The 16,803-nt window shown below is 42.0% G+C and overlaps 1 protein-coding gene across 1 annotated transcript; it reads left to right on the top strand.

The window, feature by feature from the left end:
- Positions 1–88: 88 nt before the first annotated feature.
- Positions 89–16,358, top strand: LOC139578457 (RING finger protein 11-like). The gene is made up of 3 exons (XM_071406063.1): positions 89–622; positions 13,414–13,577; positions 14,009–16,358. Exons 1-3 carry the CDS (start codon positions 500–502, stop codon positions 14,178–14,180), a joined length of 459 nt encoding a protein of 152 aa, XP_071262164.1. The 5' UTR covers positions 89–499; the 3' UTR covers positions 14,181–16,358.
- Positions 16,359–16,803: the final 445 nt, after the last annotated feature.

Below are 16,803 nucleotides of genomic sequence, written 5' to 3'. Positions count from 1 at the left end.
CACACAGCAATATTATTTTAACAACCATCTGATTGGTGGGATGGTGGAGTAGCTTGCTTAATATAGATCGCAGTTGATTGGTCCATGCATCAAGGGGCGGTGTTTCATGTTCTATGGGCTGGAAAGCCCCTTTCAGAGGGTCTTCAAATCTAATAAGGAAATTTTGTTTGTAGAACATGAATGATTAAGTTTGTTGAACTTGAGCATAGGCGTTGTGAGAGTTCTAGCTAATGAATAGCCTAACTTAGCAGGCGTAAAATAAACAATCTTAATCATATTTAGATGGTCGTCCGCGCCAGGGTATCAATCAGCTAGCCTGGCTCTTTGTGTGCGCATGTTTTGTTTGTGTAGAACAGTTCTCGTGGCTTGTTAGATGATTTGCAATGTGTTAATGTCAATAAGATTATAGTGCATACGGTGCTTATTTTTACTGAAAGGTTAGGGAAAGTGGCCTCTAGACGTTGCAAAGTGACAAATACATAAGGAGTTTGAAGAGGAGATGGGAAATTGTCTAAAATCTCCAACCTCGGATGACATTTCCTTGCTTCAAGAATCACAATCGGATAGAGCTAGTTATGGTGACGGGGCAGATACAGACCAGGAACCACCGCCACCATACCAGGTAGGTCACCCGAATTAGCCAGCGACGTTAGTTAATAATGTAACGTTAGCTACAGTACTGGTTTGCTTGCTTGCTAGCTAGGGCAGCTATTTTTTCAAGGTTCGACATGCAAAGGAACGTGGCGCTTGCAGCTGGCTACCGAAGTAAATACAAATAGCATGCTATAGCTTGCCAGCCAGTTATGTTTTTCAGATGTTCATGTAAACAAACAGTCATAATCAGCTGACTTTGGGAGATATGGCAGGTATATACAGCTTTACATTGTTTATCAATGCTGCACAAAGCCATCAACTAGCTGTCCTATTGCAGTGTCATCGTTCTTGTTATATTTCTACAGGGATAGAGTGTCATAAATTGACTGTTGCTGCAGCCTTTATTTTTATCAGACCATCATGTCGTCCTCCATTAGAGAGCGTCATCGTGATCTCATAGTACTGACCCAAAGGTGCTCATGCAATGCAAAGTTATCTAGTAATGAATTTTATGAAAACAGGATAGTATTCATACACTACAGCAAAAAGAGACCGGAGCTGCTCATACTGCTGGAATGCAGTTTAAGTGTTGAGGGAGAGACAAGACAAAGGCAGGCTTTTTTTTGTATATATTTTGTTGTTGCTCAAGGGAGAGTAACAATATACCAGATATAGACCTAGAACAAAAACTACAGAAGCTCCCACCTTTGCTTTTGGCACATTTTAAGAGAGATGAAATCAAAAGTAGAATGATCATCAGAACCTGTAAGCTTCCTGGTACAGGCAATAGCAACAGCCTACATTGGAGAACACAGATTGAACTATTATGCCAATGAGAAAACAGCACAGTCTTGGTGCTCCCTCATCTTTTTGTGACAATATTTTCCATACCCAAATCTTGATTCCTTTTCTGTAATTCGGACCTGTTATGTTAGACTTTAGCTGGGAAGGAATGAGTGCCAGCAGGTTAATGCCCCATCTAAAATGAGAAGATAAACAGGTTATGCACAGAACTTGAGAACTGGAGGCCCCCCTATCTGAACCCTTCCAGTAAAGCTCTCTGACACGGGCAATGGCTTGCCTTACCAGACTATTACAAGACTGTACGACACACATACGGTAAAAGATGATATAAAGTCAAATCATACACAGATTGCATGATGATGCATACCTACTCCCAACCCTGTTCAATAATCCACAATCCTACATTTAGAATATCTCTTTGTTCTTTAAAAATTGACATTCCAAACAACTTACCATCCAACAGGTAGAACTAACGGCTCACACACATCGCACCGAATGTGGAGCTAGCATTCGTCTGCCAATCTTTCAGCACGCTGTGTTTTATGGACAACCTGCTGTAGACATCTGACTTCTGACATTTTTCACCTGATTATACATGTAAAATCGTCGCACACACTGTTTGCACATTACATTGAGGTGCTAAGTACTCTCGGTCAGCAAATGCTATTGGTGTGTCTGAGCCCAAAAGTTGACTTCCTATGTCAACGTTATAAGGGAGTACAGAACCTAATAAAAAATTACTTCTTTATGTCACCAAAATGCAAAGACCTACAATAACCATGAGACTACTTACAAGCCAGGGAATACAGCCTCTTAACCAGTGGCATCTGTCCAGATTAGACTTTATACTAATACAATAGTAAACAAGTAAAATAAATTACACTACGTAGCACAGAAATGCAGATTTACACAAACCCCAGATCCTGTGTTTTTCTGATGGAAACCACCAGCAGCCACTCTCTTTTTCTCATGATTTCTGTGTTTACTTGAGTCCCTTGGGTCCAGGATCAGGAATTAATGAAAAGGGGCTGGAATTCAACAGTCTGGAGCTGTTTTCCTGTAACAGATTGGCAGGCAGCGTTGTGCAATATCCTGGTTATATAGCTGAGGCACTTGTTGGATTTTTCCAAATTAAGAAGCTTGTTTGAACCTAGGGTTGGGCGATATCTCAATTATTTATTTAACTTATGGGCGATTCACAATATCAAAAAATGTAAAAAATATTTTCGAATTAAGCTTGGTTAACAAATTAAGGTCAAATACACTGCATTTCAAACAGTCAGCAATAATTGAATGAATTCAGGGTTTGTGAATTCATACCTATGCTAAATATAAGCCTTCCACCACTATGAGACCCACTAATAATTTAATTATTTCATCAAAAATAGTTTTACCAGTTTTTTTGCTATAATCACTCTATGAAAATGCCTTTTTGTTACAAATTTAACCAGAACCATGCATAATGCACATTCACTAATAATGACAAACTTCTTATAGCAGATATATTATAGAAAATTAACACAGATCTCATAAACAATCTCTCACGCAACGACCTATGTGCTAGTGAGTAGCCAGCTAATCTTTATATTTAAAGTTTAGCCAACTTGGATCTATTTGCTAGCTAACGAGGTAGAACACAGTTGAATTGTTATACACACCCTTCTGTCCGTCTCCAACTGTTTGAACAGCATGCTAGCCTGTCCACTTCTTCAGATGATGAAATCAAGTGGCCTACCTTATTTCTCAGAATGAGAACGAGTTGCCTATTCCTTATAGTGTTTTATGCTTATTGTACATTTATAAAAGAACAGAGAGCTAGTATAACAGTCTTTGTCGAAAATTCTGCTAGCGGTACATGGTACCTCAATACCACGACGGAGACAAACTGAACATTCATTTTCGAGATTCAATGTTCATTGATACTCCCCTTTTAGTAGTGTCTGCTCTGCGTGCAATTTGAGGAGTTGAAACATAACCTTTCTAACAATATTCATTTGAACATCTCTATTACAGTAAAATAATGTCTCAATGTCTTTCGGTGTTTATATGACCGATTCTGTTGGCCCAAACCTCAAATGCAAATAGCGAGTTGAAACCGCTTGTTGGAGAGGAAGTAGTGATCTCTCATCTTTGTTGTTGTGAGTGGCAGAGGGAGGGTTTTGAGGGGTGTGTGTGAATGGGATGGTGCACATAGCCAGAGAGGAATAGGCGAAGCGAGAGGTTTCACTCTCGCCAAAATCTGTCCAAAATAACCCCAATGTATTTCAGTGGACCTAAGCTTGTTTTAGACCTTTTTTTGGACCTAAGCTTGTTGCCTGCCTTCCCGCCGTTGGGACAACAACCCCCATTGTTAGGGCGTAGACATGAGCATCTCGTTATTATATACTGATCTCTGGTGTAAATGGGAAGGTGCACACAGCACAGAAGGAGCAAAGCAGATGAGACGACATAAGAACAAGCGGACATAAATGCTCATAAAAACATACAAAAATAAATAGATTCTTGCTATACAGGTTTTTGTAATATCGCGCAAAAACATACATTTGAATATTTTCTATATATCATCCAGCCCTATTTGAACCACGGCTTGAACAAAGGATGGCCAGAGACCTTCTTTAGAGTATGCATCATTTCCAATCTAGATGCTTGCCTTGGGTGCTCGCCGGACATATTCAATCTCTCCCTATCCCAGTCTGCTGTCCCCACATGCTTCAAGATGGCCACCATTGTTCCTGTACCCAAGAATGCAAAGGTAACTGAACTAAATGACTAACGCCCCGTAGCATTCACTTCTGTCATCATGAAGTGCTTTGAGAGACTAGTCAAGGATCATATCACCTCCACCTTACCTGTTACCCTAGACCCACTTCAATTTGCTTACAGCCCCAATAGGTTCACAGACGATGCAATCGTCATCACACTGCGCACTGCCATATCCCATCTGGACAAGAGGAATACGGCAGGTAGCCTAGTGGTTAGAGCGTTGGGCCAGTAACCGAAAAGTTGCTAGATCGAGTCCCTGAGCTGACAAGGTAAAAATCTGTCGTTCTGCCCCAGAACAAGGCAGTTAACCCACTGTTCCTAGGCCGTCGTTGTAAATAAGAATTTGTTCTTAACTGACTTGCCTAGTTAAATAAAGGTTAAATAAATTTAATTAAAAAATAATACCTAATATAAGAATGCTGTTCATTGACTATAGCTCAGCATTCAACACCATAGTTCCCTCCAAGCTCATCATTAAGCTTGAGGCCCTGGATCTCAACCCCGCCCTGTCCAATTGGGTCCTGGACTTCCTGACGGACCAACCCCAGGTGGGGATGGTAGGAAACAACACCTCCACTTCGCTGATCCTCAACACTGGGGCCCCACAAGGGTGTGTGCTCAGCCCCCTCCTGTACTCCCTGTTCACCCATGACTGTGTGGCCAAGCACGCCTCCAACTCAATCGTCAAGTTTGCAGACGACACAACAGTAGTAGGCTTGATTACCAACAACGACGAGACCGTCTACAGGGAGGAGGTGAGGGCACTCGGACTGTGGTGTCAGGAAAGTAACCTCTCACTCAACGTCAACAAAACAAAGGAAATTTGGCTTGTCACCAAAAACATTCACAAACTTTTACAGATGCACAATTGAGAGCATCCTGTCGGGCTGTATCACCGTCTGGTACAGCAACTGCACCGCCCATAACCGCAGGGCTCTCCAGAGGGTGGTGCGGTCTGCAAAACGCATCACCCTGGGGAACTACCTACCCTCCAGGACACCTACACAACAACACCCGATGTCACAGGAAGGCCAGAAAGATAATCAAGAACAACAACCACCCAAGCCACTGCCTGTTCACCCCACTATCATCTAGAAGGCGAGGTCAGTGCAGGTGCATCAAATCTGGGACCGAGAGAATGAAAAACAGCTTCTATCTAAAGGCCATCAGACTGTTACAGACATCACTAGCACAAAGAGGCTGCTGCCTACATACAGACTTGAAATCATTGGCCACTTTAATAATATTTACATATCTTGCATTACTCATCTCATATGTATATACTGTATTCTATACTATCTATTGCATCTTAGCCTATGCCGCTCTGTCATTGCTCATCCATATATTTATATTCTTATTCCTTTACTTAGATTTGTGTGTATTTGTTCTGGAATTGTTAGATATTACTTGTTAGATATTGCTGCACTGTCGGAACTAGAAGCACAAGCATTTCGTTTCACTCGCAATACCATCTGCTGACCATGTGTATGTGATCAATGAGATTTGATTTTAAGCATTTTCGATCGTGTTTTCTTCTCTTCAACAGAGACCTGTCCATGCTTGGTATGTTAGGACAGCCTTGGAGCTGCACGTCTCTTGGCTATTTTCATTAAACTACTGCACAATTTCTCTAAGTTACAAATGCAAATATCTATAATCATCATCATGAGCCTTTACAACTTTTTTCCCTCAAATTTCATGCAGAAATTATTTATTTAGGGAATAAATACCATACCATACCAAATGCCCAGCAGTGAGGCTGTTAACACCAAAAACAGTTGTATTTTCTTCGTGGTAAATAATACTGTTATAAACAAGACTGACACATCCACCTTGAATACTAGCTCAAATTAAATGTTTATTGAGGAATTGTGGTTCTGTAATCACCCTCTACTTCATCGTGCGCTGAGGAGGAAGGCTCCCCTGCTATGTGCTATGTTACTCTGCGGTCTGTTGTGGGAGGGAGGGAGGGTTGTGCAAAGTGAGTGGTAATTTGGAAAGCAGCTGGCGAGTGTGCTGACTCATCGCTGTCTGACTCGGCCAGTGGAGAGGGTGATAGGATTGGGCCAGAGTGAAAAGCAGGTCCCATCACTGTAGCTACAGTCATCAGGCTCCCTGGCATGACTAATCCGTGGGGCTTTTTCCCTCACCCAATGACAGAGCAGAGGCCCTGTTTTATTAATCATATTCAGTCTAGCACAAAGGCCATTATCCTGTTGTCAGTGTTTTATGGTCAGACCTCATTGGCTCGAACATCTTGCAGACATTATAAGGCGGCCTGCCTGTCTCTGCCTTTGTATGCCAAGGCTGGAGGCAAGAGAATGATCTAAGACTCACCAGCAACGTGTGCTGCCCTGGACTGAGAACTAACACTAAATCTCCCCTCAAAGGTGTCATGAGGCCTGGAGGGAACGGAGGAAAAAGCAGTAGAGGCAAAAGGAGGAGAGAACATGTATCACAGACACTTCTCTGGTGATTGGAAGTCTTGTCAGCGTTTGCTTTGAGCCGGCGAGCTCAGTTCGGACTGTGAAGAGGAAGTTTGCTCTGGAGGGGCCGTCTAATGAGCTGTCAGACCTGCTGCAGGAGGGAGAGAAAGGTGTGAGAGTTAGGGGAGAGGGAATAGAAAGGAATGAAAATAGCGAAAACAAAGCTTTGAGCGGGATAGATGCAGACTTCACAATGTCTAAGGTGCTCACCTTCACACAAATGTAACAAGGGTGAAAGGAAAATGTACAATTCATGATTTAAAATGCATACCCAAGGTCATAATCCCTTACCAGAGAATTCCCCAGATGTGTTTTTGTGTGGCGCTGCTCTGTTGTGGCGCCGGAGGGGATGGCTGCTGTTTTACGGGCTCCTAACCAACTGTGCTAAAATTGTATTTATTATTATAATTTTTTGGGGCATTGTTTGTAACTTATTTTGTCCATAATGTTGCTGCTACCATCTCTTTTGACCGAAAAGAGCTTCTGGACATCAGAACAGCGACTACTCGCCTCGAACTGGAACTGGACAAAGATTTTTCTTTAACGAGTCCGACGCGCAGGATATACTGCTTTCTCGAGACCAGGCCCATATTCCCGTCATTTGCTTGAGGAAAAGACAGAGAAAAAGGGGGCGGAGGTCGGGGTGCCTTGTGAGAATTGGTAGGCGAGTGAGTAAACCTCCACTACCATCCGTACTACGTCAAGTTTATTTTCCAATGATTGCACGATCTACGATTAAGACTATCCTACCAACGGGACATTTAAAAACTGTAATATTTTATGTTTCGTCGTGGCTGAACGACGACACGTATAATATAAGACGAGGGGGGTGTCTATTTGTCAATAACAGCTGATGCGCGATGTCCAGGACCTATATACTAGGCGGTGTCAGAGGAAGGCCCAAAAAATTGTCATAGTCATAGACTGTTTTCTCTGCTACTGCACGGCACGCTGTACCGGAGCGCTAAGTCTAGGACCAAAAGGCTCCTTAACCCACAAGCCATAAGACTGCTGAACAATTAATCAAATGGCCACCCGGACTATTTACATTGACCCCCCCCCCCCCTTTGTTTTTACACTGCTGCTGTTTGTTGTATATGCAGTCACTTTACCCCTACCTACATGTACAAATTACCTCGACTGGCCTGTACCGATGCACATTGACTCGGTACCGGTACCCCCTGTAGCTTCGTTATTAGAATTTTTTTACTTGAGTTTATTTAGTAAATATTTTCTTAACTCTATTTCTTGAACTGCATTGTTGGTTAAGGGCTTGTAACTAAGCATTTCACGGTAAGGTCTACCTACACCTGTTGTATTCGGCGCATGTGACAAATTAAATTTTATTTATTTTGTTAGATGGCTCGCCGGCAGATCCTTGGTCTCCCACTCCCACAATGAACCAGTTGTCTAGCCTCACCTGACCTGGCTGTGCTTCCATGGAAATGGTTGAGGATAGGAGATGAAAAGGAATCTTCCTATATGCTTTCAAGTGTTCATAGATGTACAATATTAGAGTTACTGTACTCGTTTTCGTGTTGTACCGCACTGTCTTACACAGGGTGTTCTGTCTGTAACATTGCTGATTTGCAATAAAGTATCCAATTGTGTATTTTTATGATAAAATGTTTATCCCAGGCTCTGGTAACTGGGAATAGTTTTCTACCAGTGGAAATACTAAATGATATGATTCATGCTTCAAGAGAAACAACCCTCAAATGATACTGTATAGGCAAAATGTTCTTATCGTTCTCCAAGTATGAACACAATGTGGGATATGTTCCCTCAAAAATATGAGAGTCATTGTGGCATAAACAATATATTTAACTGTGATGTTTTTTTTTTACTGTGTACATTTTTCAAAGTAGTCATAGAGTTGTGTGGTTGGGTAAGCTTTGAAATCAATATTTTTTGTTTGGCATACATTTTAAAGTGAAAAATCGGAGTCTCAGCAAAATTCCATAAACGTGGAGTTGCCCACAAACAGGATGTTGTCAGCAAGGCCAGCCTCGATCAACATGGGGCCAGCCAGTGGATTGTGTTTACAGTTCCTGTTTGAGAGATCCCCAGAGCCCTATACTACCAATCATGTTTGAAGAGTTAGCGAGGTTACTTTGGTCAACTCAGGATAACCAGTGCCACAAAGGTGGCTCACCTTTTAGCCAGGTACATTTCTATAGCAACGAATCCTTCAGAACTAACCTGCTCCGGAGCAGGCTAACTCTATTTATCCACAATGAAGTGTCACAGCCACGAGTTGAGGACCAATGAAATCAGATACCCTCCCTCTCAGAAAGGTTTGAGGAAGATGATGGATTACCTTTTTTATGTTTTATAAAAAATAAAAACAAGTATTTTGTTAAAATGCCTATCACATTACACATTTAGTAATGACAGGCTTTGATTGGCTGTTAAATCTACACTTGCTTGTTTACCGAGAACCCACCATTTCCACCTTCATACCCCCAGCTTCTGTAAGTGCTAGTGATCCAGTAATTTGACATGACTAATCTGACAGTTACAGGTTTTCCTATGAGAAAATGTAACACAACATCCAGTGATGTTTTTGTCCCGTTGTGTCCCTATACGCTACGGGGGTGTAGAGTACATTTAGTGTTTTTAAATTCTTCCTCAGGAACCTCCTGAAGATTTGTTTGTTGTGAAAGCAGCATATTTTCATCACTGATGGCATTGCTGTTTGAAAACCGTCTGAAGAACAATCTGTGTAATCAGGCTTTCTCTTTATCAAAAGAGGCTTGGATGGCTGCGCTCCAACATTTTATCTGTGGAGCCTGAAGCGTGTGTGTGTGTCACTGTTGCTGTGCATCTCCCGGGCTGTGCTTCAGTGCCAGCCTCTCAGACAAGGCTCAACGGTGTAGCCAGTAGAGCCTGCCATTGTTTGTTCCCTGGAGGAAGCCACTGTGGGAGTGGCAGGGTCCCCGTGGTTACTGGTCTGTGTGGATGTTATGGGCACAGGCCTGGAATTCAGACTGCAGGCTGAGAGAACGCATCTGTATGCCGGTTTGTCTGAGCTGAGGGGTTGGAGAGGATGGTAGGGCTTGGTTTTGTTTTTCTCCTATCTCGCTTTCTCTATCGCTTTATCTCCAGTGAGTTGGTGGGGGAAGGCTGGCAGCCGGTATTGTCTGCTGAGTGCCTGGCTGCCCGGGGCTTGGCAGTGCACATAGAGCTGCTCTGTGGCTCAGCTCTTTCTTTCTTTCTCCCTCTATGAGCGCCCTGTCTGTCTATCTGCTGTTCCCCTTTTCCTCATGCTAACACTTATCTTCAGCTCACCCATTACCCTTAAAGGAAAACGCCACCCAAAAATTATATTTTGGTATTTGTTTCATTAGTCCATTGTTGATATAGTCCCTAAATGTTTTGCATGTCAGTAATCAAGTTTTCAAGATGTAACTTGAAAGAAATACAGAAATCTGGCCCATATGAGGCATGGCGAACTTCTCACTTACCCTCTTAAAAGACCTTCAATTGAAAAATTTGATATTTGTTTTACTGTTTGTCCATCTTGAGACGCCGTAACAATTTGATTACTGCCCTGGTTTTTAATATCGCCAAGTGCCATGATCACTCGGTCTCATTTTAGTTTTGAGGCACTAAATCGGATAACACTGGCAAGCTTTCTGATTAGGTAATTGAAGGGTGTCCATTCTAGTGACTTTTCGAGTGAAACTGGATAACAGGGATGCCCCAGGACAAAGAGACAGCTGACCGCTGCACTGTTTCCCCTGGGTCCACCGCAACACCCCCAGCAAATCACACAACTTCCACTGCCTTTCCCTAGTCTTCTGAAAAAGATATTCTGACACTTTTTTTGTTTTTTTTATTCGGTCTGCCTGTTTTTGTCACACACAAGTAGAGAGGGACTAGAGAATTTGGGGCTGTGAAAATTCTGATGTCCTGGTCATTTTGTTTGTTAAATGCTGACTGTATAAGGTAATGAGGGACTGTGACTGAAATCCCACAGGAACCTTAATCACTCATGTTTCACTTTTGCTTCAGTGCCCAGTGCAAATAATGTAAGACATACATTTTTTGCCTTTACGTTTATTAAAACAAAGTTTTAGTTGAACCATTCACATTTGCATACTTGATGTTATGTTTCTGACATTTAGTAAATGTGTGTACAAAGAAAAATCACTTATTTTACACCCAAAGACTCTTTACTGACTGTGATCCAATTTGAGGTGAGCTCGGATGACTACTGTGAGGAAGGTTTCCATGAGACAGCACTTGTGCCTGAAGCCCATTGGTCTGCTGTGATGTCATCTCGGTGTGACTGAGGCAGAGTGGAGATGGCAGGCGTGTTCTGACATGTATTTTCAGCGGTCTCGGCACTGAGGCCACCTGATGAAAGGGCTTAAGCAGATTCCAAGAGGGTTGCATTCTGAGGGCTGAACCTGTTTTGTTGTTTTAAGTACAGCTTTCACCCTGCACTCATTTTTTGCCAAAGTAAGGTGCTTATTTATTTTCGTCATCCAGGTTTTGCTATAAGCCCACAAAGAGTCGAGACTCCCTCCCATCTTTTGGTTACATACAGTACTATGCATGTCCTCACTACTTCATTGCCTCACTTGTATCATTTGTGGCTCAGTGTTGGTTTTGAGTTAGTCTGTAACCTGCTTGTAGCTTCCTGTAAATAGGTGTGGCAGGCAGTTGTGTGAGCTAAACATCTGACTGGACTGGGACTGAGACCGTGAACTGGTCTGAACTCCCGTGTCACAGCCAGACTGACAGAAATAACCCCGGAGAGGACCGATTGGGAAGCACAGGATTCTACAGACCATGTACTCTCTCTCTTCATGCAGACACACCACAGAGACATACCACATATCATGTACATTATAGCCACTCACATTGAGAAGATTCCCAGATGATACATTTGCTAGGCCTATACCTTTGACGGGTTTTCGTGAACTCCTGACAAATGGACACCATAGAAACCTTGATTCCTATTACGTCATTCTTAAATGCCCCACTTATGTTCAATTAGCGGAACAAACTAAATGGAATGGTATTTGGAAATGAATATAATCTCTCCCAATACTTTTGGGAATAGGATTGTTTTTTTGCTTATTAGGCCTAAACTATGCTGATTATCAGAGGAGATATTGTCACTTTGAAGAACATTTAGGTCTGACTGCAGAGATTAATTTACTTAATTTAAGTGTTTAAAATACTTGCTATGTTAATCTGCAAATGCATGAAATTGAGGTCTTTGACATGCTCGCCATGCCTCTATGAAAAGTTCTGCTGTAACACAGTGTGTCCAAATAAAAAGATCAGTCCGTATTTCTAATGGCTAAGCGGAAAAGGCGATTTCATAACCAGTGTAAGCACTGTGTTTGTAATATTAGATGGTATGTAGGATGAGAACTGGTGAAGTTATGGTTGATTTTGGGAAAAGTTCACCAAGTTTCTGTCAGGATTTGATTATCTAAATAGGGTAATGAACCTTAAGCCCTTTTTTTCTACTTACCCAGATCCCGATGAACTTATGAGTACCATTATGAGTACCATGATTATGTCTCTGCATGTTGTTTTGAAAGAAGGTTGAAGGATGTTTCTGGAGCTGTTGCTAACTAGCGTTAGCACAATGACTGGAAGTCTACAGCAACACTAGCATGCTTGCTGGTAAGCATAAAAAGGGCTTGATTGACAAAATGATCCAGTATCCCTTTTACAAAATATTCTGCAATATCAAATAGATCATTTAAATGTAAACACTCGTAGCTCAGTGGAGCATGACATGACAACTTTTTAATATCCAGCACATAATGCTCAACCAGTGAAAAATGTCTGGACATTTCTATCCATCGGCTTTCTCTTGAGGTCTCCTCATTATGATTGTGGTGTTGAGCGTTGCCTCTAACATAATTTAGACTCCATGTAAAAAAAACTTTTTGTTTCTCAACCATCCGCCAACACAAAGGTAGAACAGAACAGAGGTGAGAAATGAGAATGAAAATGCATTCTGAATTTTCTCTTCTATATGAATCATGCAGGCTTTGTTGGTCTGACACAGCCAGCTATTTGACTGCATTTTGTCATCTAAATTGTATCAGTGTTGGATATGGGACTATCTTTGACTGCGGGAATGTATGCAAGTGTGCTATACTCTGCTTTTAGTGATTGTAACCCTCACATGGGCTTACGACATTCAGTCTGCATGCTCTAATAGCTTACCTGCTGCCAATCACTCCTGTCAATGGTAACTGATTTCAATAGAATGCTTTGTTTATTGCATTTTCTCAATTACAGCAATTTGAACTGAAAACACCCATGTTCCCTTTTTGTGAAATTGCTCTGACTTGGGAAAGATTGCCACCTACTGGATCTGTCGTTTCAAACCTCCTCTGATATACTTGTTCTAGTTATATTACAGTGATACTCTGACTTCATTCATATCACTTTTAACTTGGTTGTTTGAATGCAAAACAGTGTAATGGCATTGTAATTTATATTTCCAATAAACAAGCTGCTGCTGTTCCAGTAAACCCATTGATTGTTTTTTTTGTTTTTTGTTTTTTTAATGTCTGGGTTTTCAGTAATTACCCAGGTCTATTCTCAGGCCTACGTCTAGGAATTTACACACAACTGTTTTGTCGTTCACCACGTAAGCTCTAATGCCTCCTACATATTACTTGGATGTTGTGGTTGGAAAACACCGTCTATTCCACAAGTTATGTATGAAGTCTGAGTTGTCTCTGTTTCTAAGTGCATGTTTCTGTGTGTCTTTGTGGCCATGCAGCAGGAGCTGCCAGTGTACCACCCCACGCCCAGTCAGGCCCGCATGGCCAGCCAGCTGACTGAGGAAGAGCAGGTCCGCATTGCCCAGCGCATTGGCCTCATCCACCACCTCCCCAAGGGAGTGTACGATGCTGGCAGGGACGGCTCCGAAAAGAAAATTAGAGAGTGAGTACCACCGGCACCAGCACTCAAACACAACAACACATCTCCAAGAATTAAGACACTTTATATTTTTTGCCCCCCCCCCTTTTCTCCACAATTTCGTGATATCCAGTTGCGATCCAATTACGATCTTGTCTCATCGCTGCAACTCCCCAACGGGCTCGGGAGAGGCGAAGGTCGAGTCATGCGTCCCCTGAAAAATGACCCGCCAAACCGCGCCTCTTAACACCCACCCAAAGACAAAAGTGTTATCATGTTGGATGAATGTGCCTCGTGCTGAATGACAATTGGCATCTGTGCAATCTATGTATGCACATTCATATCACTTACTGGTGCAGAATGTCCATTTGTACTAAATAAATACAAATACTCCATAAGATACAATTTATTTCTCAATCCCACATGATACACATTCTGTCTCCCCATCTGTGCAGGTGTGTGATTTGCATGACGGACTTTGTGTATGGGGATCCCATCCGGTTCCTGCCATGCATGCACATCTACCACATGGACTGTATAGATGACTGGCTGATGCGTTCCTTCACCTGCCCCTCCTGCATGGAGCCAGTGGATGCTGCGCTGCTCTCCTCCTACGAGACCAACTGAGACACAACACCACTCCCCTCACCACCACCCCTGCTCGCTGTTCTGACTTACTCCCTTACTCCACCCATGCTTCCATCTACAGCACCCCCACAACCAGCAGACAGCACCTCCAACAGCCTGGAGAACCAGGGTTTCTGGGGGCAAGTGAGGGCTGTGTGGTGGTGATGAAGGGTGCTGTGGAGGCCATGGCTAATCCAGAGAGGGGTCCTTTGCTCTGAGCTGGCCAGGTCTGCTGGACAGGAAAGCCCCGACTGGGGAAGGACGTTGGATACTGGTGATAGGGATAAGACCGTCTCGTGTCACCCATCCATCCACACCCAGAATTCCCCTCTCTCTCACTACCACACTGTTGTAGTAAATTCCCTAGAAGGGAGGGGAAGGAAAGCAACAGCTCAAAGCTCTCTCTAGAAATACTGATATCTGCAAATATTTTCTCTCCTCATTGTTTCCAACTCAACATCTGTTCCAGAAGTCGTCTTAAGGGCTCAGTGGATTACATTTACTAACACAGATAAGCAAACAATTAATGCACATGACCACAAGTCAGAGGAACTTGCACTTCTATTCTAGTCTCAGTGGAAGAGTTCGGCATATGCTTACAAATGTTTGAAAATGATTTCAGATTTCCCCCATTATTTAGTATCTACAACATGAAATGTTTTTTTCAAACCATTGTAATTGTTTCAGCCCAATGGTAAGGTCTGTTTTCCTGAAGTTGACATTTTATCCTTAATTGGTGAGTTTCTTAGACTAATGATGGATCAGTTAAAAAGTGTTCCTTTTGGATGAAGAGGTTTGGGGTCTGCACTCGATTATTACAAAGGATTAGGCCTGTTAGGGTTTGGTCAAAAGGTGTTATCGATCATAATGCTCCTTAACTGCTCTTGCTTAGCACAGTTCTTAAATTGCACATCAGAAATATTCAACGTTTACTGCACCCAATTCAGCACAAGTGTCTTAATCTTATTACCAAGTACGCCATATGATTTATCATAATGCATACACACTAGAGTCATTGAATTAATTTACATGAATTTAGTCACATGCCCTAGAGCAGTGGTCACCAACCTGTCTATCGCCATCGACTGGTCGATCTCCAAGCATTCCTAGTCAATCACCAAGCATTTCTGTAAAAAAAAATAACGATAAAGTTTTGCGTTCATTATTTTTTTATTTGTTTTGCGCTGTTGGTGGTAGGTGCACTTGATTCAGCAACCCAGGAAGGCAAATTGTTCCCCTTTTGAACCATTTCATGTGTCTGAAGGTAGAACTCTGCCTACCCGGCAGGCCCATAGAGCAAATCAACAGTGCACCTATAAGCCTAACGCTGGCCAATCAAATGGCTCAGATAACCGTGTCTGCACAGTTTCCTCGAGCCATAGACTGTAAAAAGACGCATCGAATGCACAGCAAAGTCAATACTGTAAGATTTCAATACGTTTAAAACCATGACCTAGAGAGAGACTCAACGAATACAGCAAAGAGCTGCAGTTTTTATGAGTAAGTTCATGTTTAAGGTGTTATTCAGCACTGTCAACACGATGATCAACACTTTTAGAAGCCATAAAATGCACATTCTCCCTACTTCCACTCAAGCTACACCCAGCACTGCAGCTGCAATGAATGAGTAGCAAAGGGATCCAATAAGCTTGCGTTGTTATTATTAGCGGCTTGTCTTTTTTAATATCAAGGAATATTTCACTTTCTCTGGTCATTGGAGTAACAACATTAATTGGAGCATGAGGCAGAAATAATGCAGTGCGACTTGAGTTTTGCCATCAGCTGGAAGACTGTCCCCTTTTCTAAGCGGGGAGATGGTTAGTTGGGTGAGAGGCAGCATCACCACTGCGCCCTCTTTTTCCCTCAGACTGACCATCAGATGCAGTCCATCAGTCCAGTAAAAAATTCAATAAAGAAAAATAAGCTGTGCCTCACAAGTAATACAACAAATGATCTATTACCAGTGCGATCATATACCAACATGTTTGAAAAAATATTATTTCTAAATGGTCTGAGAAGAACAACATTGGCAGGGCAATTTAAGCATAGCCAATATGCAGTGGTAATATATTAGGCCTATAGCCTACTGCACAAACCTCATTGCTACAGAACTGTTTTTAATTGGTTAATGTTGCTTAGGTTTTTTAAGTCATGTAATAAAAAATATAAAAAATCTGAGCGGTAGATCTTGGCTTGCATTTTGACTCGGTGATCTTGACTCAGAAAAGGTTGGTGGCCACACTGCCCTAGAGTTTATTTCTTAGTTCAGCATATGAGCCATTACATTGTTGTGCAAGGGGTTTGGATGTGAGGGTGCTAACCAATCTAACCACCTTAGATTTTTGTAGGTAGTCATCTGTCTGAGCACGTGCATTTAAAAAAAATCCTACTTATAAATAATGTTTTCATAATTAAAAATAGAAAATATCCCTTGTGTATTATCATAACCTGTTAACAACTGTTCAATCAGCACAGTTAGCTATAGCAAAAAGTTCAAATAATGGGTATGGTTTTGGTCATAATTATGTTGCTGTATTTTGACTGGCAAAAATTTAATTGAATGTATATTGGGAAAAAATAGTGTACGTTTTTCCAAAATGGGGGCAGGTAGCTCACATGAAGT

Source organism: Salvelinus alpinus, chromosome 6 (genome assembly GCF_045679555.1).
Source record: "Salvelinus alpinus chromosome 6, SLU_Salpinus.1, whole genome shotgun sequence".
Lineage (NCBI taxonomy): Eukaryota > Metazoa > Chordata > Actinopteri > Salmoniformes > Salmonidae > Salvelinus > Salvelinus alpinus.
The sequence above is the reverse complement of the archived record's forward strand: the minus strand, read 5'-3'. Positions and strand labels throughout refer to the sequence as shown.

Coding starts and splice junctions, on each gene's coding strand:
- LOC139578457 (XM_071406063.1), top strand. CDS start 500: ATGGGAAATTGTCTAAAATCTCCAACCTCGGATGACATTTCCTTGCTT. Junction 623..13,413: donor AACCACCGCCACCATACCAG/GTAGGTCACCCG, acceptor GTGGCCATGCAG/CAGGAGCTGCCAGTGTACCA. Junction 13,578..14,008: donor TCCGAAAAGAAAATTAGAGA/GTGAGTACCACC, acceptor CCATCTGTGCAG/GTGTGTGATTTGCATGACGG.